This window comes from Bactrocera tryoni, chromosome 5, assembly GCF_016617805.1.
Source record: "Bactrocera tryoni isolate S06 chromosome 5, CSIRO_BtryS06_freeze2, whole genome shotgun sequence".
Lineage (NCBI taxonomy): Eukaryota > Metazoa > Arthropoda > Insecta > Diptera > Tephritidae > Bactrocera > Bactrocera tryoni.
The window spans coordinates 28153668-28178669 of NC_052503.1; the positions used below are offsets into that span (position 1 = coordinate 28153668).

The 25002-nt window shown below is 38.2% G+C and overlaps 1 protein-coding gene across 5 annotated transcripts in view; it reads left to right on the forward strand.

Moving 5' to 3' along the window:
• Nucleotides 1-24351, forward strand: part of LOC120776934 (glutamate decarboxylase) — a 63085-nt gene extending 38734 nt beyond the window's left edge. For all 5 annotated transcript variants that reach the window (XM_040108009.1, XM_040108010.1, XM_040108011.1 and 2 more), the window contains exons 4-8: nt 10233-10801; nt 10899-10966; nt 18973-19051; nt 21706-22050; nt 23849-24351. In XM_040108009.1, the coding sequence (XP_039963943.1) occupies nt 10233-10801; nt 10899-10966; nt 18973-19051; nt 21706-22050; nt 23849-24022 (1235 nt within the window). In that variant the 3' untranslated portion in view covers nt 24023-24351. The remainder of the gene's footprint in view (nt 1-10232; nt 10802-10898; nt 10967-18972; nt 19052-21705; nt 22051-23848) is intronic.
• The last annotated feature ends 651 nt before the right edge of the window (nt 24352-25002 follow it).

Here is a 25002-nt window from a genome sequence, read left to right on the forward strand (position 1 = left end):
AAAGCAGAGCTTGTATAAAAACAGTTGAGTGGTGATTTCGGTATGGTATTGTATACAGAGAGCATTGAATGATATTTTATCGAAAATTAGAAAAGTCGTGGCGTGAGATGAAGTTGCAGTTGAGGCACTATCAAATTTGACAGAATTTCTCTGAAAATAAATGTTTGAAACAAATCTTTCAAGTTCAGTGATTCATCCTTCTGCTGCTTAGCTGTTGCTGGGGAGTTTAGCCCAATGCTGCTTAAAGGGCGAGCGGACTTCAGTAAATCAAATGTTCGGTCATTTTTTGCAATTAATCACCAATTGCGCCTATCTAAAGCCCTCGTAATCTCTGCATATTTTTTATGTCGTGATAAAGACTTTTTTTTTATAACAAAAAATAAGATACCCTAAGCCGATCTAAACAATATATTCAGAGTAGTATTCCGATCATTTACAGGATTAGGCTTTAAGATTTCCATACATACATATGTTTACTCGGTCTTACGTTGGTTGCATAAAACATCGTCAACGAATGGACTTGCGAATAAAAGCTTCGGTGGTAGGTACTTATATGGACATATATAAATATAATGCAGAGTAATTGAAAACCCCTAATCTGAGTCATTCTTGGGTTTGTAAACCAAAACAAATCCGTATAATATGTGTGGGAATAGCCGTTTTTGGAAATACGCCACTAACGCAAGAGACCATAGATTCATATTTTCCAAAGAGAAATTGCGCAGTGAAATCCAAAACCGATTAAATAGAATCTGTATTCGTTAACTCCTTTTCCATGGTGACTATCAAAAAGGAGTTTAACAAGCTTCCAAGTGGACGCATGTTGATTCTGAATAAGCTACGTAATTCTCAAAATCTTGCATGGAATATTTTGCATGTGAAAGTGGTCGGATGCCGAGTTTTCTCATTCCGGACAAAAAGTGCAACTATGAGTCCACTTTACAGCATTCGTTGAAACTGTTGAAACGCCATCCGAAGCAGTTTCAGCGGCTTTCGAAAAGTGGATCCATTGGTATACACTATAATCATAACAGTGGAATTTGCCCGTAAAACTAGCTCCGAAAAAGGTAAAGACCGCCTCATCGGCTGGAAAGGTGGTGGTCACTGCTTCTGGATGATCGGTGTGATCTAATTAACGGTTACAGGGCGCTTCGTTGGTAAATGATTGGGTCGGTTCGACGCCAATTGCAAAAAATATGACTTAAATTTATGAAGAAAAAGCGTTTTTCTATTATGTCAACGCACCACTTACAACTTCCGCCGTCGTCAGGGTGAAATAGTTCGAAACAGATTTCGAGCTGGAATCCAATCCCTCGTATGCTTCATATTTGGCTCGATGAAATTTCGTTTCGTATCCAAGCTTAAAAAAGTTACTCACCAGGTAGAAATTTTATTCAAACCAGGGGGTTATCACTGTCACGAAATTTGTTTAACAGATCTTCTGTTGGAGTATCGCTAAGGCAAGTGTATCGAACTATAGAAGATTATGTTGGCAAATATATTATTAATCTTTATATACATATATATGTAAATCTTCTGACCGTGTGTTTGTAGGTGAACTGCTCCTAAGCGGCTGGACCGATTTTGATGAAATTTTTTGTGTGTGTTTAAGGAGATTCGAGAATGGCTTATATTCAAAATTTGGTCCACTGGAAAATGTTTTTTAAATTAATTTTTCATTTTTAATCAATTGTTAATTTTGGAATGTTTGACCGATCGATTGCGCTACCATCGCAGTATCCAATATTCAAACCTTAAATTGGCGTAAACGTGCAATAAACAAAACGATGCCAAAGTAAAAGGCGACATCTGTAGACAAGTTTTCATAACGTGGACAGAGTTGTTCGTTCTTAAGTAATAAATTGGGTGATTCAATACATCTATGGGTAGCTATAATATTTGTTTTCATACCTGCTAACTATTGGAGGGGGTATCTCGACAGGCAATTTAAAATTGCCATAGATCTGGCATAACTGAAGTGTTGATAAAAAGGTCTATTAAAATTTGAGATATACAGAAATCTTTTCGAAGCATTGCAAGACTGATGCCATAACGTTGCCAGCCGATTTTTTTGTCTTTCCACGCTTGAGAACCGTTTCTTAATATGCATTCCACCAGGCTGACAATCGATTGGACTCGATTGATTTCACTGATGCACAGCCCAAATTCAACAGTATTTCTACCCCAAAACCAATTCTTTCTTAACACACGAAATGCTTTTTGATTCGGTTTTGTTGCTTCACCAAAAATGCGATTATTTCTTAACTAATACTTATGATCTAACTAATAGAAATCATATACGAGTAGATGGTATTAGTAGTACTACCTATGTATCAGCCACAGTAAAACATGGGCGGGTCCTCTAGTTATACTATAAGCTAATTGCTTATGTATGTATTGAACCGCCATAGTATATAATTATGTCACCGAAAAATAATTCTGAGAGAAAATAAAATTTCTAAAATTTTCTTAATAACCGAGTGCAAAAAGTTCTGCGGTTTTATGAGTATAATCTGGCAAAATATAAGCAGCTTAAGCGTAAAACAAAAGTCAGTACATATTTAGATTTGAGCTCGTCAATAACAGCGATCGCACTAAAAGCACGGCGGTGTTACTTTAAACAAATTTATAAAATTATTTTCACGGTTAGTAAATGCAAATATTAAAAATTTTAATAGAAATTTTTAAAAATTGTAGTAGAAATAGTGGGTGTGTAGAAAATAATATAATCACAGAATTATTGGAGAAATTTTATCAAATAACAGTAAATTAATATAACTTTATGATAAAAGCATATACATAAGTATGTACCAAAGCTTTGTGTGAGACAAATATTTTAAAGTCGAATAGAGACATACGAATATACATACATATGTGTAAGTATGTATATAACAGATATGTATATAGTTATTATACTTTTCTGTACATAACATTGCTGGTTCCAGGAAACCACAAAATAAACAAGTAAGAAAGGCAAAAGCTCGAGTTTAACCGAACATTTTATACTCTTGCAACTTTCCATAGAAATACCTTAAGGCGTTAAACGTCAACCCGATTTAAGGATCGCAATCTAGGCATTTTTATGCAAGGGGTCTTCTATTTCGAAGTTCTTTACTTTGAAAAAAAAAAAATACACAGAAACTTCGAATTTAATGGGGAATGTTTATTACCGCATATAACAAAGTAACTTTTCTCCAAAAATACATGAATTTGAGCGAAAAAGTGGCCCAGTCCCAATATAACTAATATCAGGATTTTCGAATATCCAACTGACTTTACTATAAGATTGGTTTTACACTTTAAAGTATTTCCCTGGCTTTGATTCTTGCAAGTTGTATGAGTATAAAATGTTCGGTTGCACCCGAACTTAGCCCTTTTTTACTTGTTAACTATATATTTTTCTGAACAGGGTTGCCATCTATATAAAAATATGAAGTTGATTTCATATAATATTAAAAATTTATTTTACTTTGTTATATTTATTGTTCCAAAAAATTTTAATTTTTTTATGTATCATATCCTAGGATTGCCCTACAAACAGAAATTCTGCAATGGGTCCCAACTTTAATGTCCACATATGCCTTGCTTTATGCTTTGTGATTTATTTAATGGACTCACTCGATGCTTCATCGATTATTCCGAATTGCGCTTTTGAAGATACCGTTGACTTAACCGATAGCCAAAGATTTAGCAACGGTTCTTACCTCTATGAAGGTGTACTGGTGCCACCGCATTTGGTCGGCTCCTACGACTACATTGAGCTGCACGACGGAGAACATCAAAAAGTGCCGAGACATCTGCGTGGTTGTGCGTGCCAAATTAAAAATTGCTTAAAGCTCTGCTGCAAGCGTGGGAAGACGTTGCAGAGGAATAGTGCTAAGGATCCATGGGAATGTGCGGAATCGTCTGAAGAATACGGATATACGCCTTATGTAAATATTACCTCGTCTAATGGTAGTGTGGTTTTAAAGAATGCGTTGAAAGACTTTTTGGTGCAGTCGGGATTACCATGTGATAATGGGTATATGCTTAACCCGTATAAGGATTCACGCGACGAATGGACCTTATATGAGGTAAAATAATATTATATTATTATCTATTTATGTAAACTATGGATTTAAGAAATTTGTGGAATTTTGTAGAATGGTAGTTTGTTGCGCGAATACGATAATAAGAAGTTAACACGAGGAGAATATTGCATGTCTGGCCTTGAAATAGATGGTGTATCCCAGTTACAACCATATAACTGTCCCGTACCGTACTTGGAATCGTCGGAGACTCAAGCAAACACTACAGGTAAATAAATTCTAAACACACATACTACTTATGTATAAATGATCAGCGTGACGAGCTCAGTCGATTTAGTCATACCGACCTGTTCTAACATAAGTTAAAAGAAACAAAATGCAAATAAATATTGTAAGCTTAGTTATGGCGTTTTACTTGGCAGGGTATTGTTCTTTGGGTGGGCATATATGTATGTATGTAGGTCAATTCTGCCTATTTGTTGACGACGATCACATGTCGAGTTTGTCGCATCCAACACGGCAACGCTGCCCAAGCCGCTCAGCAGCCATTCGCAGGAGTCGTGAAGTGCCTGGTTAGCGCAGCGATTCCGTATGGCCATTGCTTCTTCATTATCAGCGCGGAAAAATTCATGTGACTTGTAGGCTGTGGTTGCACAACGACGGTATTCGCCCAAATTGAAGACGCGCGTCGAAATGCCTATCCAATTCAAGTAACGCGCCAGTTTTTTCGAGATAAAAGTTTTACCACGAGCTGGTAAACCGACCATGGCAATGACATGCGGCGTAGTAACGTCGGTAATGGCGCGTTCACCTCGCACCGGAAATGGCTTAGTTAGTAAGGATGCTGAGGTGGTTGATGAGCAAGGTGATGTGGAGGCGGATGATGAATATGAATCGATAATAGATGGAGGCGGCGTGGGCGGCGGTGTTGGTGATGCAACCGAAAGTGGTTGTTTCGTCGTCTGCGTTTGGTCGTGTAAATGTGCTTGAGTGTTAGTGCTAGGTGCGCTAGACTGAGCTTGTCTGTAAGAAGATGATGAAAATGTCGTCAATGTATCTGCTGTCAATGATAACGCAGTGGGGGACTGTGATGGTGCCGTCGCAGTCTTCGTCGTTGTTGACGAATTGTTGGTGTTTAATGAATCCAGTTCGTTTAATGATGATGATATAACTGGCGTTGATAATGACAATGAAGATGGTGATGGAGATGATGATGATGATGATGATGATATTGATGATTCTGATGATACGATTACATTGATACGTTCAATAGTATTCATAAATAGTCCTTTTAAAATTCAAACTTAGACAATATTAATCAAAAAATATATTAAGTTCTCTATAAACCACTAGCTAACTTTTGCGGTCTACCACGTTGCGACAGTTACAATTATGGAATTTTAAGTATATAAATGTTGCCTAAAAAATTGATATTATTTTAAAATTTTCTTATTTTATTAATGTAGTCTGTATTTCGTATCTAACGAAATTTGGTGGGTGGACGTTGTGAATATTTAAAGATGCTTTGGCCGGCCAGTGCGTAAAACACAAATTTAACTACACCCTCTATTCTGCCTTTTTGCCTGCCTGCAGGCCGCTTGGCCAAGCCTATTGTATGTAGAGCAGTCTCGTCGTTCTTTTGTGTTGGCAGAAAGTCTGAAACAGTTTTCTCTATAAGTTTCACTGCTTTCGTTTCGTATTGAGTTCGGTTTGGTTAGACTTTTTATAGTATCTTGGCATCTTTAATTTGCTCGACCTGCAATGTCACAAGTAGGGAACGACCTAAAAAATTTCACAGGAAAAGTGAAATCGAAAACCGTTTTTAGGGTACAGACACTGCCTGCAACCCTAAAGTAACTTAACACGCTAAAAGGTTTTAATTTGACCACGAACCTCCCTCCGAATGATCCTCAAATATAAGTTTAATAATAACGGGTGGTCCAAGTAGAGGTAGTTTTTTCAATAGAGGTAGTTTTTTCGTGTCAAGCTGTCATGCTATTTTTGTTCAGTATTGTTTGGCATTTCATCATGGAAAGACTTAGTCCACAACAAATGTTTACAAATCGTTCATCTTAATTATGAAAATTCACGTTCTGTAAAGAATGTGTTTCGGGCGCTTCGCTCTTATAGTCAATATACGTATAATCACCGTACTGAGCGAACTATTCGCAACACGATCACCCTTGTGGGTCCGAGCATTCATTACTGGATAATATTCGACCGGATGCCGTTCGCAGCAACTCGGACTGACGTATGGAACGACTTGGCGCTTTTCACGTCGATATCTTAATTTAAAATCGTACAAGGTACGTCTTGTGCAAGAACTGAAGCCGCTCGAACTTCACAAGCGACATCGCTTCGCTCTATGTGATCTTGAAAAGTTCCAAGAAAATGCGACGTTTTCGTGCCAAATTTTGCTCTGCGAAGAGGCCCAATTCTGGATCAATCGGTGTAAAAGAAAACAAAATTGCCGCATTTAGGACAAAGAGCAACCTGAAGAGATTCTAGAGTTCCCATTTCATCCAGAAAACAACAAAATCATCGGTTCATATTTCTTTTAAAAATGATGCCGGTGAGAACGTAACCGTCAATGGCGACTGTTATAGCGATAATCGACTATTTGATGCCTGAAATTAAAGTTCGTGATCGCGGCGACATTTGGTTTCAAAAAGACGGTGGCACTTCCTACACATCTCATCAATCAATGGATTTATTGAGAGAACACTTCGGTTAGCAGATAATTTCTCGTTATGGACCGGTCGATTGGCCACTCAGATCGTGTGATATTACACCGATAGATTTTTTTTTGCAAGGATTTGTGAAGTCTAAAGGCTATGGGCCTGAAACGAGCCTTGGAGCAAAAGATCACGCATGTTATTCCTCAGTTACCAGTCAAAATGCACGAACGAGTCATGGAAAATTGGACTCAACAGATGGAACAAATGAGATGTAGCCGCGACCAATATTTAAAAGAGATAATCTTCAAAAAGTAAATGCTAAAGACTGTTCTTTCGATTAATAATAAACGTTCCCTATAAAATTTGAAGTTTCTGTGGTTTTTTTCTTAAAAAAGTAGGGAACCTGGAAATTTATATAAAATCGATATAGAAAGAGCTCGGAAGTCCCAGAGACGAAAAAAAATGCAATTCATTACTTAAGTATAGAGGTTCGAATTTAAAGATTTTTTTTAAAAACGTCTGAGTTTAACTTGATATTAACGTGTTAACAAATTTTGTTACAAAAAAGGGTTTTATATGGTAAGTTTCGTGTTTTTGAATAGAGTTTAATGTGAAAACATTAAACTGCAAAGCTTGATTTGGTACATGAAGTGGACGTGCTGTAATAAATTATAGTTAACTAAAAAACGCAGAAGATTGAACTTCAATAACAAATACTTACTCCACAAAGGCTTAAAAATAATTAGAGATTTCCGTTTCTCGTTAAACTCCTGTTAAAGTGAGACACAACTAAGCGCATGAAACGGTAATCCAGCATTGACTTGTCTATTTTCAATGACTTTCGCATTTAACTTTAATGTGAATGCCATCAAATCTCACCTTACCACTCACACGGCCAGTTCGACTCGGTCGCAAAAATGCTTTTGCTATTATTTCGTAACTGCGATAAAAATCCCATTTATGATCCATAATCCCACGTAATCCCCCGCACTCCATATTGGCAACATAATATGCTACTGCCAACCCCAAGCAACCTACGAAATCCACAGAAATATATGTTTATAGACATAGCAAGGATATACTCAACCCGCATGGCATACATACAAACACATAAGCGATGTTCATTCATAGTTGGCAGCCAGCAGGCGCTACTGTCTGTTTGACAATGCGTTGGAGTACGACTTCAATATCTCTCTACAATAAATATGTATATATGTATATGTGTATGTGTGCGCGGAGAGCTTTAATCAAAATCCGTTGTTATTTTCTGACTCGCTGCACGCTGATCCTTTGATGCGAATGAATGGCTCAATGCACGAATGAATGACTGGCCGCGAGTGCGGAGGGTGGCAACAGCAACAGTAACAACAACACTGGCTGGGCGAAAGTTTAGGCCAACTGTGACACACTGCCGGCAACACCGCGTGCAAATTGAAATGTTTGCCTTCGTTAAATCATACCTGATCCCTTCAAGACAAATGATTCACTCCATACGGAAATGCCGTTTGGTGGCCTCAGCTGGTCCACACACATCTACGAATGAATACATATAGACGTATGTGTGTGCAGTTTGACATGAATGACGCCTGCAAGGCTTGAGGCAATGGGTTTTTAATCACACGACTTATGGCACCCGGCATTGAGCAGCCAACGACTTAAGACGAAGGGTTCGCGCAACAAAACTGCAACCCCTTGTGGAGCGAATTCACACTTGGCACATCGTTGTTGGGCAAGTCGAGTTCGTGCGCTTTGTTTACTATATCTTGTTTGTATTTTTATTTACTTTTGGATTTGTTTCGTATTTGTTTGCGATTTTCATTGTGGACTCTGTTTGGGGATTTCGCCAGCGTCCCATTTGGCTGTTGTGTTGCTGTAATTCGCAATTAGCCGCAATAAATGAGCAATTTATGAACCCACTCGCAGCAGTCGAAGAGCCGCGCAGCTCGTGTGTCATTTATTAGAATTAGAGCGCTACCAACACTAAATACAATATTCGTATGTGTGTTTATATTTAAATGGAGGACTCTCACTGTTACTTTCGCCAACAGCCAACAAACAGTTGCGACCTTATTCATATTTTCAATGGACTTTTATTTTCGCTGCGAAAAAAATTTATCGATTTGTTAACGGAAACGCCAGATGTGCCGGAGTCTGCCGCCTATTCGTTCAAACTGTGTTCGCTCACGCTCGAACTGACCTTTGCAGCAGCGACCTCGGCCTCGAATACAACGGTATTGAACTGCGCTCAGGCGTGCTTCCCGACGTGCCACAAAAGCCTGGAATTCTACATAGATACACACATAAACACTTGTAAACAATAAAAAATATTAATATATATTTTTGTTTCCTCACTGTCTGGACGTGCCATTGTCTTAGCAGCGCAATGAGCGCATTACTTTCGCTTCTTGATTGCATTCAACATTCAACATAGCATAGATTGGTAGCGAAAATTGCTCTTTTCTTTTTGATCGAAGTGGGTCTTTTGATTCTGGCGTGAGTATTCTGTGATATAGCTGCCAAGCACATCTGTTGCCAGCTTAAGGCTCATCGTCTGTCGTCTGCCGCCTGTCTCGTGTCGTTCAATCTGCTGCTCCAAATAATTACGTTCAGAGACGTTGTGATAGACAAGCGCGAATAATCGCAAAAGCTCCGCGTTGCCTCTTTAAGTTGAAGCTTCCTATTGAAATAAAACTTTAAATACAGTACGGCCAAGGATATCTGCTCTTAAGGCTTACATCGCAAGAGAATATTAGTTAGGAGCTCGAAAATATAGCCTGGGATCAAATATGATCTAACCATTAGAGTCGATTTCAGTCGATGGCGTTTCATTTTTCCACATAGATAGGTATAAATATTATGTCATTTTAGTTGGACAGAATTGGTCAGCGATATTCCCTCTTCGTTTCTATGGAGAATCGAACCACTGCACGGCGAATGTCTCATTCCGGGTCAAACCCGAAGAAAAAGGTGGCAACAGGTCGAAGCTTAATTCGACTATGGTGACTACGGAGGGTCAAGTGCGGTGATCTCGAATCGGACAAATAAGTCTGAGTATTACAATTCGGTGACTTTTTTTCTATTCCACACCTACTATACATCACACTTTCTAAATCTAAAAACAGCGAGACATCACTTTTACACAATCCAAACCTTCTTCGTGACAGGTTTGCCCGTAAAGTCCACTTTTTCCACTTTTCTCTAGTCTCTAGTATACCTAGGGATCTCGACAGTCACGAATGAATGTAAAAGCTTCTTCGGATTGCGGCTTCATGTAGTAAAACTTAGTTGTGAAGTTATCTGGCGGTTATGCTCATTATCGCGCCGACAAATTTCGATGCCTAGCAGCTTCCATCTTTGCTGCGACATTTCACAGATCGGAAGTGCTATGCTAATTTCCGTTTACCCCACACACGCACACATATTATCAAACACAACTCAACTCTGATCTAAGATTTTTTTCCCTCCACAATTCGCCACTTTTATTTAAGTATACTTTTAATTTCTTTTGTTTCTCTCTATTTCATAGGGCATCCACACTTCTTCAATCAGCTGTCATGCGGACTGGACATCGTCTCGATGGCTGGCGAGTGGTTGACTGCAACTGCCAATACCAACATGTTCACATATGAGATTGCGCCCGTCTTCATTTTAATGGAGAATGTGGTACTCTCGAAGATGCGTCAAATTATTGGCTGGGAAGGTGGTGACTCCATACTGGCACCAGGCGGTTCGATTTCCAATTTGTATGCATTCCTTGCGGCACGTCACAAAATGTTCCCTAACTACAAGGAACATGGTGCTGCCGGTCTGCCCGGCCAGCTGGTGATGTTCACCTCTGATCAATGTCACTATTCGGTGAAGTCCTGCGCCGCTGTTTGTGGTCTGGGCACAGATCACTGTGTTATGGTGCCATCTGATGAGCATGGTAAAATGATTATTTCGGAGTTGGAGCGTTTGATATTGGAACGGAAGGCCAAGGGTCACATTCCATTCTTCGTCAATGCGACCGCTGGTACTACGGTGTTGGGTGCCTTCGACAACATCAATCAGATAGCGGATATTTGCCAGAAGTACAAGTGTTGGTTGCACATAGATGTAAGTGGACTTGCAAAGAAAAAACTTAGGAAAATTCATACAACTAATTATCAATTGTATTTTCTTTTCTTTCTTTTCTTCTTACTTGTTGTTTTAGGCTGCCTGGGGTGGCGGCCTGCTTTTGTCGCGGAAATATCGTCATCCTCGTCTCTCGGGCATTGAGCGGTGAGTTTTCTGAATAATTATTTGCATAAGTGTTAGATGGGGTAAAGTACGAATCTCGAACAGCCATATTACTGTAACTTCGACGATTTACTTCAGGTTTTATTTGAAATTTAGCACTAGTCTTCCAGGTGAACAATGCATTAACTTCGATTGACCCTGTTGCATATCTTTCGTTCATTGCTATTTCATTTAGAGAGTTTTTGACTTCGTCGTCCAAAAAGAAGTTCATACTACAGTTCTTTTAAACACAAGTAAGCAATGTGGGAGCAAACCGTGTCGAACAAAATTTCGTAAAAAATCTGGAAATATTGCGTTTAAGCCATTTAATGCTGCGGCTATTTCTCAGATGGTCCATCGTTGAGTTCACTTTTCGATGGTAACTGGCGTCTGGCGTATTATTTTGTTCCAAGGTCTGAATCGAAGCAGGAGTGTCCGCAAAAACTTAATACTTTACATATCCCCACAGAAATAAGTTTAACCTTGTGATATCACACGATATTGGTGACCAATCGACCAGCCCAAAATGAGAAATTATCTGCTCACCGATAACACTTCTCAATTATTACATTAATTGATGCGATGTGTGGGAAGTGGCGCCGTCTTGTTGAAACCAAATGTCGCCGAGCTCACGAACTTCCATTTCAGTCATCAAATAGTCGGTTATCATGGAACGATAACAATCATCATTAACGGTTACGTTCTCACCGGCATGATTTTTGAAAAAAATAAAGACAGATGGTTCCACCATCCCACAAAGCATACCAAACCGTTGTGTTTTCTGAAAAAATGCCACCTATTGAAATTCTTCAGGTTGATCTTCGTCCCAATTCTGCAATTTTGCTTGTTTACATACCCATTGAGCTAGAAATGGGGCTCATCGCTGAATAAAATTTGGCTCGAAAACGTCGGGTCTTCTGGAAATTTTTCAAAAGCCCATAGAGAGTCGCTTGGGAAGCTCGAGTTGCAAAAGCTTTATTTTGTACGCTTTAAATTTAAGATCTCGACGTAAAAAGCCCCTAGTCGTTTAATACGTTAGTCCGAGTTTCTGCAAATGGTGCCGAATCGAGTCTCTACCGTCTGGGTCTCAAGATGGGTGATGGTCTCGCGAATACAAGGTGGGTTTCAAAGTAAACAGGACTTAAAAAAAACAGAACAAATGGTTTTTCTGCAAAATCAATTTATTTTGTTCAAAATAGTCTCCTGCTTCAATACAGCTTTTTGCATGGTCCAAAAGCATGTTGGACGAGTGTTTTAGCTCGTTGACCGGTATGGCAGTATGCCAGTGCAAGCCTTTTGAATGGCCTCTACCTCTGCATAACGCTTTCCTTTCATGGGGAAATGATTTTTTCCGAAAAGGAAGAAGTCGCGCGCTGAATACGAGGAGTGGTTAATGGTTAAAATAATTTTTGGTCAAATAATCGGTCACAAGCGTCGAATCGAATGTTGGATTCTGAGTTATTTTTGGTCGTCAGTCAATTTGTGCGGAACACACCGTGCACACACCCTTTGTAAGCCCAAATGTTCGGTCAAAATGCGATAAGTCGATGTTTTGGTGGTGTTCAATTCCATTTCCATGAATTTCTATGATGATTCGGCTGATTTTTGATGAATTCACGCACAGTTTCGATGGAGTTTCCGGTGATCACAGATTTTGATTGGCCCACATGTTGATCGTCATTTATGTATGTCCTCACGATCACTTTGAAAACGTTGAAACCACTCGTGCACCCTGCTACGTGATACGCAATCATCACCGTAAACTTGATTCAACAATTGAAACGTTTCGGTAAAAGTTTTACCAATTTTAAAACAAAATTTAATGTTGGCTCTTTGTTTGAAGCTCACTTTCGCATCGATAACACAAACATTCTGACACTTAAAACGCAAAAACTGCACTTCCAATAGATGAAATGTCATGACATTCTCACTGGGCAATCGTTAAAGATAGCAGCTTCTAAAGCACAGTTGACATATGGATGGCCCCACCAGGGGGTGCTAGATTCAAAAAGTCCTGTTTACTTTGGGAAGCAACTTGTAGTAGCTCAGTATGCCGATTATGTTGAGGATATCGCTATGTCCATAACGCCTTCGGTTCCAACCATCTAACTTCTTTATTCTTATAACAGATATGTGATCTAACAATCGTTAATGATAATAACAGTTAGATGTAATTACAAAAAGAAATGATAGGAAATCATAATTTTTTCTAAAATAATCTTAGAGCGAATAAAAGCATCATAAAGATGGTCTAGGTTGCATAATTAATAGAAAAGGCAATTCATTCAGGACCATTTCATCCATTGTTGTATGCTGGTTCTGAAGTTGTGAAATTATGACGAAACTTTCTGTATCACTGAATGATTAAACCTGGCTTGGTAACGATTCATGCCAGTAGTGTCAGCCAAAAAATTTTCACGAGCTAAATCCATGGATTTCATAGCAGACAATAGCTCCAAGCAAAAAATTCTTGTACTATTCTCGAGTACATTTCTTATAATTATTAATCTCAGATGAGCAAGTACGAAATTTATTAAACAATTTTAAAATCAATATCAGCTTTGAATTAAGTGTGCTGTTTAAAAAAATCTTTCTTCCTCATCTATTTGGATTTTGAAGCTTCAACTTTTCATTAAAAGCAGTCGGTGCTGTCTTTCACTGCCATCGAACGGCCATTAATCAAATGTCATACGCTCGGCTTAGCTTCAAATAGAGAGTTGGACGCTTACTGCTTGTCATGGTACCCTCCATTAATGGCACAATTCATTGGCATTATTTTCGAAGCATCAATTAAAACAAGGCTGCAACAATAGGAGGCACACGCGCACACACCCATACATGGCAACAAGAAGGACTAAGAAGTTGCATAACCGCAACTTAACATAATTGAACGCTGCAAGTGGAAGAAGGCCCATAAATGCCGACAGATTAGTGGTTACTCTCGATAAATTGCTGCCTAGTGCAAAGTGCGTGCGAGTGTTTTGTGTGAGTGTAAGCGCTATAGCTACTTTATATAAAGCCTTGAAAAAAATTAAAAGCATAGCATTAGGCGCACAACGGGCGTTGATGGATATGGTAATCAATTTGAGAATGCTTAGGCCATTTAAAGATTAGCATGGCCGCAGCGCCACCACAAGCTGCCAGACTCTAATACGCACAACAACAGCAACAGAGGGAGTGAGTGACAGAAGTGGTGTTGTTTTACTCAAATTACATCCAAGTTTGGAGTAGCAGCTTCTTTACCGGAGTGAGCTTAGCTTAAGCTGACAAGGCTTCGATTTTACTGACAGCGGGTGTGAGAGGAAATGCATTACATCCATGAAAATAGTGGAGTGATTGGTCCACCGTTTGTTTTTATTGCATTCCACTGCAGAAGATTACGGCATTCCATGGCGCAGTTATGCCAGCTTTGTGTCGCTGCAGCGCCGAGTGCAAAGCAAATTAAATTTGTAAACGAAAATTCCTCAGACCTCTTTCAAATCTTTCGGCTTGCAGCACAAAGCAGGAAAAACCCCTCATGAAGTGATTTCTGTAAGAGTGTATATGAGTCGGAGTATGTGTGTTTGTATAGCTGGCAAAGTGTTGCCCTTATTTTACCTAAGTCCACACACACCCCAGCCAACCCAGCCAACCCAGCCACGTCAGCCATCAATTACATTTCAACAATGTGTTCTTCTCGCCCATGCCACGAGCCGCCTTTCTTCGCTGCTCAATTTTGAACGTTTTGCACTTGGCTTTCCCCTCCAGTACTCTTCCATTGACTGCGGGTGGCTGTTGAAAATCCATTTTCGTATTTTTTTAGTCTCGTACCCTCGCAATGGCGGACGACCCGCATTCTGCTTTAACATCTTCTTTCTTGTTGTGCATTTTACCGTTAAGAATGTCAATAAACATCAACTTGAAACAAAAGGATTACAACAACTGAACAACTCACTCATCTACCCTGCAATTTGTCCGTGTTGTTATTGCTTTCCGTGCAATGCAAGCGTCAACAACAGCTGGTGCACCTGGCAAATTGTGCAATCTGAAAGATAGAGAGTTCTCAGCCCAGCATATGACATAACATTTGCATTAAAGGATTAGTAATTGGAGTGTTTAAGTGGATGCTGAGATTGCAGGAATGTGCATACTTACGTTAACTTGAAATGAACATTGGTCTTCCCACTTTATTAAGTGATATCTTACGAGATGTGGAGGCAAATTAATAGAAAAGATGGAGAGTATAGACATATTCTGTTTCTGTGTTCCTACACAACGGTTTGCATCCAAGGGAACAAGTTTAGCTAGTTCTTTCTAGTCACGTTGTTTGACATAATTTTGAGAGTCTGTCCACTAGTTTAGACCCCGAAAAGTTCTCACCTTCCTCGTTTCACCCATTTCATTGTCAGGTACCCGGTAGCATCGATATCTGATTTGTATGTCACAATTTTGACCTTCGTGAATACATAGCTATCTCCCCACCACCTTTTTCCAGCGGTTCTATGGATTCCTTAGTCAACAACGGCATGATCGAAATCGTCGTCCTTTTCGTCTCCACACCAGATTCAGTTGTGAGGTTTTCAAAAGCCTTTCCGAATATTCACCCTCCGTTGGCAAATTTTAAAGGCGGCCTCTAATGAGCTGAATTATCGGGTCCGACTGTGATAGTGTAGCCCGAGACCAAGCCCTTACTCTTGGCCTGTATAAAATTTATTTTCTTATCGACCGCTACCAGCTTAGCTGCGAGATATACCCCCCTTCGCTTTGGATATAACGGTTATGTAAAGCTGAACTGATCTCTCGGGGTTATATACCATCTTCTTGACCTTGCCCTAGTACCAGCGATAGATGTATGAGCTGTATTTGTGCCTCTAGCGGTTCAAATTTAAAATTGCGCAAAACTGCGTTCGCACACCCAATGAAATCCTGGAACTGTTTTGAAAGTTCCTTTGATTGGCTATAGCAATTGTACCCTTCTGTGCAGGAGAGCAGCATTATGATTTTGCTGTACCTTGTGTAGCTGGATCATTGACCTTAATTGGACATTTTTTTGAAGATGTACTACCGGAAACCTGGCTCTTGACGTCTCATTCCCTTCCTGCTTTGTAGCCAAACTCTGTTTACTCGCTATGCTCCAGGCTGTTGTGATGTAGCTGCTTTTCTGAAGTTAGGCTTAGCTACAACTCGAGTGCTAGTACTAGCCTTTATACCTAGATCACGATTCCCTCCTGTCTTTGCTTTCTTTTCAGAACAACTAGTTCGTTCTGATTTTTTTGCAGGATAGCCGGATTTCTCTGGTTTTTTTACTTTATTAAATTTCTATCTTCTTCTGCATTTGTAAACTTTAAAATTCATTAGAGTTTCAAAAATAGTTTGAGAAGTCTGAGATCTTCAATTTATGGAATAGTGAAGAAAATCTAGTCTATATCTTAAAAAGTAAAGCCAAAAAGCACACATCTATTATAAAATCATATTCACAATATCTTTCAGTAGCAAGAAAAAGCCTATCTTCAAACTTTGAAATAAATTCTTTAGTTCTGACCTTGATAGATTTGCTCACAGTTTAATTGATTAGTTACTGCAATATTTTTATAACGATCTTATGATATTTATTTTACTATTTTTTCTGTTATAATAAACTTATAAAATCAGGGAAATATTTCTTGAACATTCCTTATCAAGATCATTGGTTGTAAAAAGTCTGAAAACCTTAAAAACGCCTTTTTTTAGTACCAATCTAACATTTTATATTCTTCGATAGTCATAGGATTCTTTCATGCGGAAGTTAACATGATTTTAGGATGAATCTCGTCCATATTTGGAGATGTATAAAAGTATATTTTCATAACAGGGCTAAATAGTTTATTTACCAAAACTCCGTAGTTCTTTATGAGGCTTCTTTCTTTCTAACCCAACAGCCAACCAAGTTAATACTTCCTGTTTTTGCATAACTCTTTTATGCTTTCTGCTAAGTGAGGCTTCCGAAACATCTTTTGAATTAACTTCGTTTCCATTTGGTTTCTTCAAAACTGGAAAGAGGTCTACTACTTTCACTTTACAGGGAGCCAAAAAAATTAAAAATTCGGGTATGAAGGCAGTGTTCTACGGATCATTCTGAACATCTTTGTCTTAGAAACTAAGAATCTAATAGCGATTTCGAATCACCAATTTTTAAGACGAAGTTTCTTAGGGATTATGAAATTTTGCTGGTCAGTTTTTGAGGTATTTCAATGAAAGTTAATACGTAGGTGCATTTTTATATTCTATTAATCGTTATTATAATCAATCAGACTGGGCAACTATTTCACATATACTAGTATCTCCCATATAACCGATTAGTCATATTTTTTAAGCCTCGCTATAAAAATCGCTAACTCAAAATCGCTTTTAGACCAATAGTCCCTTAGACAAAGTTTCTCGTCGCATACGCGATTTTATGGAAAAAAAGTCGAACCACTCTAATGTTAATTTGAATTCACTTTTATAAAAGTTCCAAAATTGTATTATTTGAAAAAAGATCCTTCGCTAAGGGACGGGAGAGGATATATTACCTAAAAGAGTAACATTTTCTGAGCATATAATCCGAAAGAAGAAAAGTTAATGGGATGATGGTTTCGCTTTTTCTGATGTATTCACTTCAAGTGTTTAAGAGAGTTTGTAATGAAACGAAATGATAGCAATTATTATGCCGAACTCCTCATCGACAAGATTAGATGATGAGAGGATACATTACATTGGTCATTGATAAGCATTTTGTAATAAAATCCTTTCCTCTCCCGAGAGTTTCTTATTAAGTAGCAGATAAATTAAGACTTTCCAATTCAATATTTCTGTTTAAAAGATATTCAGCCATCAATGAAGGTTATGATGACCACTACCTATTGAAAGAAACGTAGCCATCGGTAGCTTGCTATAAGAAGCTGTACCGCAGTGCTGCTTCGTTTTTTACCTCCACAAGTGAAGTGAAGTCCTCAAAATGCAAAATAATGCCTTATTATAATCTTCTTGCGAAATGTGTTCGATACTGCGACCGTAATTTATTGAATCTTCATAGAAAGACGATTAATCTTTCTTAAACCACCGAAAGTATCAGTATTTGACAAGTGTTAATAAAAAAAAGTAAATGATACTCGTATCGCTACGAAATGATATGCTGCACACAAATCACTATCAATTCCGGCGGGAAAAACCGAAGTGCCACACACAAAACCGTTTATTGATGAACCTGATGAAGAGCACTCATATGCCACTTACAAGCCACTGCCAACGAACGCCTTCTCAAGAACACAACAAATAAACGCACTTATTCCGGCCATACATATACTCTACGACAAACGCACACATACATACAAGTATTATATATATGTATGTGTGTAACGAGGTTTATGTCGAGTATAAACGCTGCAATTGAAATCTGGCAAATGTCATTCGAGTGTTTACGTTCTACTGAACAAATAAGATAACATCACGGCCTTGCGCCGCAGACTGCGTGCCGCCAACAACCGACCCATGCCGCCGAGGCACAACCACAGCCAAGTAAAGTGTAAACCTTATTGCGAAAGTCGCGTCGAAATTGCTGGCAGCATCTGTGTGGCAAACCGTAAATAGCTCCCAGAGGGATGTTTAGCAGGCGCGCTCATAGTCAACGCGACATTGCAGCCTGCCTCATCCGCACCCCTGTCGAGCAGCTACCAACTTTTTTCGTGCCCCCCTTGACGTGCTGTTTGAATTGAATTAAATGTTGCGGCCGTTCAACGAGTCTCGCAGAAACATACATAAGTATATATGAGGATATATGAGCGTTGCTCTCATCCCTCGCGGTTTGTTCTGGTCTTCCCTGAAGTCAGTGGACTCGCGTTAATTGCTTGTAATTTGTTGCTGAATGCCATTTAATTGTGGCAAATATAATTTATTAATTTCATTTACTTAATAATTAATTATGAGTTCACAGTTGCGGCCAATTATGCAATAATTTATTTCGATTTTTCTCTTTTTTTTTGATTATGCTATACAAATTATGCACGCTTTAGAGCCGACTCGGTCACCTGGAATCCACATAAATTGATGGGCGCTTTGTTGCAGTGCTCCACCATACATTTCAAGGAGGATGTAAGTAGATTTCTTATATAAATATGAATATATACAGACATACACTTTTATACAAAATACACTGCATGCAAATGCAAATGTACTGTACACCAGACGAAAAGTTAAGTCAACCAGGCAAACAAAAACATTTCAAAACAACTTTTTTTATTAGTAGTTTGTAAGCAATCGGTATACATACATACATATGTATATGGATTAAGCTAGGTAGTCGTTAAGAAGAAAATTTATAAGGATTGCGGAGAACTACGCAATCTTTATCACAGAGATTGTTTGGAGATTATCTCTTTCAAGTGTTTGCCACGGCTACGTCTCAGATGGTCCATCTGTTAAGTCCAATTTTTGATGACTCGTTCGAGCATTTTAACTCGTAACTGGCGAATGACACGCGTGCTGTTTTGCTCCAGGACCTCAATCAGAGCGGGATTGTCCGCATAGACTTTAGACTTTACATATCCTCACAGTAAAAAATGTAACGGTGTGATATCACACGATCTTGGTGGGCAATCGACTGGCCCAAAACGTGAAATTATTTACTCACCGAAGTGTTCTCTCAATAAATCCATTGATTGATGTCTTGTTAAAACCAAATGTCGCCGAGATCACGAGCTTCAATTTTAAGCAACAAATAGTCGGTTATCACGTCGCGATAACGGTCGCCATTGACGGTTACGTTCTCACCCACATCATTATGAATAAATATGGGCCAATGATTCCACCAGCCCACAAACCAAACCAAACCGTTGTTTTTTTTCTGAATGGAATAACAGTTTTTGAATCTCTTCGGGTTCCCTTCGTCGCAAATTCGGCAATTTTGCTTGTTTACATACCCATTGAACCAAAAATGGGCCTCATCGCTGAACAAAATTTGGGTCGAGAACGTCGGATCTTCTTGGAACTTGTCGATGTCGTTTGGGAAAGTCGAGCGACTTCAGTTCTTGAACAGCGCCGAGTCGTGTACACTCTCAGCTACATTTGCTATATTTTCTTCACTTCGTGCTGGACGTTGTCTCTTCTTTCGAACATTATACAATAACTTGAAAGCTTGACACGACTCACGCGTGATCTTAAAAAAAAAATACTATTGGAAAAAGTACCTATACTTGGATCACCCGTTACTTTTATTTTTTTGCAAAAAACTGAGACATGAAATTTTACACTAGACTTACTGGCTTAGACATATTCTACGAGTGTAAATACGAATGATTCTTCTTATATATATCGAAATTAAGTTATTTATTACTATAACCTAGGGATATCCTTCGAGTTCCAAAACCAGTCTGATCGGTTTATCGCTGATGTCGTTAATTAATGAAGTATTGCAAGCAAGTTAGAAAAAATTTGATGAATTATTCAGGAATTGATGTTAGCACTGAACTATATCAAATTCTTAACTTAGTCTAAAGGATCTTCAATAAATGGTATCTACTAATATATGTAACTCGAAACAAGTGCGCTAACCGATTAATCAAGAATTAAAAATTGTAAATTTAAGAACAGATTGGTTCAGATAATATGATTTTAGAACATAGTACTTTATAAGCGAGAAATGCACCGCGGGTCTATTATGCCCGAGGATGATAGTAGTTAAGGAAGCTTACGAAAATAAGCGCTATGTATACCATATAGGAGTATGGAATTTTGGAGCAAGAAGAGTTTTCCTTTATAGTATGTTTTTCAATCTTCTTAAAGGTTCAACCTGTTAACTTATTGTTCATTCCACTTCAACTCTCTCTTTAATTCTCAACATGATTTGTACTTTTCGTGTACAATATACATATGTATGTACATTATACATACACACATATGTTGTTGGAATTTCAATAATGCACCAGTCTGTCTAATTCAAATTGTATTCGTCGTGCGTGCACCCAAATGAAATGCCAACAAAATCACCCCCGAAAGCCATTAGTAGCAAATTTTTGTAACAGTACAATAAGCAAAACGAGCAACAGCAGCTACACTACAGCAACAAAAGTCATTCGTGCAATATGCTCGCTTTGGTCACAGTTGTTTTTGAAAGTTATTGCCGGTTTCGCCGTAGTCAAACTGTCAGTTTTGGAATTTTAATTAAATTTTCAACTTGACTTATTGGCAAAATGTGCTTTTGGCATGCTGACGCTGTGCAGTTATTGTTGCTTATATACTTACACATATATATAGGTATAAGTGGCTGTTGTATATACAAACAAAATACAAACAGTTTAATTGCAAAATAATTTCTTAAAAATAAAAAAATATACTTCTTCTTCTCAAAAAAATAATTATTCTCTGCTAAATTTGCTTCTTCGCTCCTTTCCGGCTTTAAGTTTACTTCAAAAATTCTACTTCACTTCAATCCTACACTTTGTCCACTTTCCCTAATCCCCAAAGTAAATAGTCTGACAAGCTTGAAAGGAATTACAATTACAACTACAAATAACGATTCAACATGAAAAGCGCATTAAATGCGTGAGAACCAAATCTGCTGGCAAGATTACAACAAAACACATATTGGCAACTCAACCTACACACACACACTAACATTAAATATGTGCACAGCCATTACACGCTCTAGCACGCTTCACTCTCTAGTCATAACACTTCACTCTCCAGCCATCACACTGCACATGTCACTCTTGCACTAATCCGTTGCGTTTTCTTTTACTCACCCGCAGGGTCTATTGATTAGCTGTAATCAAATGTCAGCCGAATATCTATTCATGACGGACAAACAGTACGACATCAGCTATGACACCGGCGACAAGGTCATTCAGTGCGGCCGACACAACGACATCTTCAAATTGTGGCTGCAGTGGCGTTCCAAGGGCAATGAGGGTTTCGAACGTCAACAGGATCGTTTAATGCAGCTCGCTGAATACCAAGTCAAGCGTATTAGAGAGCAATCAGACCACTTCCATCTGATACTCGAACCCGAGTTGGTCAATGTTTCCTTCTGGTATATACCAAAACGTTTAAGGGGTGTGCCACATGATAAGAGGAAGGAAGCTGAATTGGCCAAGGTAAGTAATAGGTTTTTATTAATCTACATAAATTGGGTACGAATTTTAAAAACAGGAAAAGCACTAAACAGAATTGCAAAATTATACTGTAAATTGAGGATGATACAGAAAATTTTACTGTACGTTTTCAGAATTCTCTAGGGCTGAATTCAATTCGCTAGATTATTTATTGCCTTCGTATACAAGTTTTTTTAGCGGAGTTCACGAAAGTGAGGAGAGTTCTCTAAGCATCATTTACTTAGAAATGGCCAGAAACGATTATTTTACATATGACTCAAGCAGCTCATGACTTCCGGTGTTACACCAAGTATCCTCTGAGTAGCCAAACAACATCCAATTGAAAGAGAAATATCCCTGGGTTCTGCGCTGGGTTTGGGACCCGCCACGTAAAAAACATTCCCCATTAAAAGTCGGCTATAACCGTGTAAACGGTGTCTACGTCAAAAAATAAGAATCTGAGAAGCTATCATATAGGAAAACCTCTAACAAGAACATTTTCTAACATCGCCTTCTTTATGTAAAGTGATATTTTTGCCAAATGTATACCAGGATATATTATATTATGAAATTTACTTTGGATTAGATTATTTATGGTCTTTTATGGGACCAAAATTCCCGATAGGCCTAATGCAAATCATAATGGTCCTTTTCCAGACTTCCTTAAAATAAGGTAATGGATGCTTCATCTGAATGTATCTCCAGTTATCAAAGGAAACGAGCTCAAATTTCTTTGTCGAGAAAGCTGAGCTTCGTAAAGTCTTCTTTCATATTGTTCTTTCCTTCCAAAATCACACTCTCTCTCACGATTTTTCATCCATGTAGAAGAGGGCAATTCCTTTTTCGGTAGAGGAATTGCAGGCTATAGGCTTAAACCTTTAAAGAAACTGGTTTATTGATACTCTTCGGATATAACAATTACCTGGGCATATACTTTTATAATTGTTTCCAAGTTTTCTGCTAGCAATGAATTATCCTGCACTTCGAATTCCACAAGTCAGATTCATTTAAAGTCATACTTTAACTTTGAGAGCCTAGCGGCGTTTCGTAAGATAGAGAAAGAAATCTAAAATCTATGGTATCGCTATCGGTATACCACTGTTAGTTTCAATCTTGTAGAAGACAAATTTATCTTTATGCCTCGAGCCCTCCTACAGTATTTTCTAGAATGAGACTTAGATTTATGCAGAGGGATAGAGCAGCAAACTCTAAAATCCCTTTCGGCAAACTAAAGTTTCTTTAAAACTCGTTTAAGTCGAATGTTTCCTTATAACTCGAACCCTCAAGCCCCTCTGAAATGAGATTTACATAAAAATAAAAGAAAAGGGCTTCTAACTCTGGGATCTTTTTTGACAGATCACAGACACTTTTCACAGATGTCAAATTAATCATTATGCTTCCAATACTCGAGCTCTTCGAGAGTCTTTTCTGGTATAAGTATTAACGTGAAGTGTGATCCGCCTTGTTTTTGCGTTTAAACGACTTAACTAATATGCTTCGCATGCTATGGGAGAACCCTTGGAAACTTCATAACGCCCCGAGCTCTCTATTCTCATGAAATAAGAAATAATTAAAGCGAAACAGATATTCTCAAATCAAAAGGCTTTCTGTATTTTCTCGCATTTGTTTTTGTTTCGAAAGTTTTGGTTGGAGACGAATATCAGAGCTTTCAACGGTCACCATGTCGTATGAGTACTATTTTGAGCACGTGCAAATTTAAAACTGAATTTTACTATATATATGTACATATGTACAAATGTATATTATAAATTAGTGATGTTGTATCTTTCTAATTCCACAGATCTGCCCCATCATCAAGGGTCGCATGATGCAGAAAGGTTCACTGATGGTCGGCTACCAGCCAGACGACCGGCGACCAAATTTCTTCCGCTCGATCATCTCGTCGGCCGCTGTGACCGAACAGGATGTCGACTTTATGCTAGACGAAATACATCGATTGGGTGACGATTTGTAAACGAACGATGGAACTGAAAACGCTGAGTTAACTTGAATAACGGACTGTGCAATTACAGTTACATATGTACAGTTAAGTAGGCCAATGGCGCAACTTGCAGTTCTAAAGACACTCAGGGCTGTAGGCAGTGCACACTAGGCGGCGACATAGTTCAATTAACGAAAATTAGAAAGAAATACAAAAAAAATAAAAAAAAACAAAAACAAAAACCATAACTGATTATAAAATAAAAACAAGAAAATGCCAAAAAAAAGTAAAAAAAATATTATTTAGCCAAATCTATATCGACCAAGAACTATCTTTAAGGTAAAAGCATATCAAAGCAAAAACAAAAACAAATAATGTTGTTCGCGCCTGCGCAGCGCATGCATACTCAAGTTATACATTTATTGTATGTATGTATGTGTAATTCATGCATTCATGCTTCATGCACGTATGTATACTTATATACATACATACATACATGCACACATATTTACATTTAATGCGCGCTGTAAGCATTGTTAAGTATTAATCAGATCATTTTAATTAACTGTTTTCAATTGTTGTTGTTATTGTACGCCTGAGACTTTAATCACTGTTTCGTTTGTGTGCTAAACACATACATACTTTACACATAATACATATTTATATATATATATAAGTACATATATCTAATGTTATACATTACTAATTGCTATATACATATTTACAACAACAAAAGCTAAACAAATATGTATGTATGCTGAATATTAGCCAAAAGGGCTAAAACGAAGCTAAAATTTGTGGAGTGAAGCTGAATCCCCGACCTCGTTGTCAATTACATCTAGTAACGGTATATATAACTTACAGTGTATGCGCTTACACATGCGCAGATGCAAGTACATAAATGTAATAAATATATATGTACATATTTAGGTATATATTTGTATGCATTCACTTGCATTTACCTGTGTGAGTGCTGCAAGTGAAATAAACCGTAGCAAAGTAGCAAATTATTT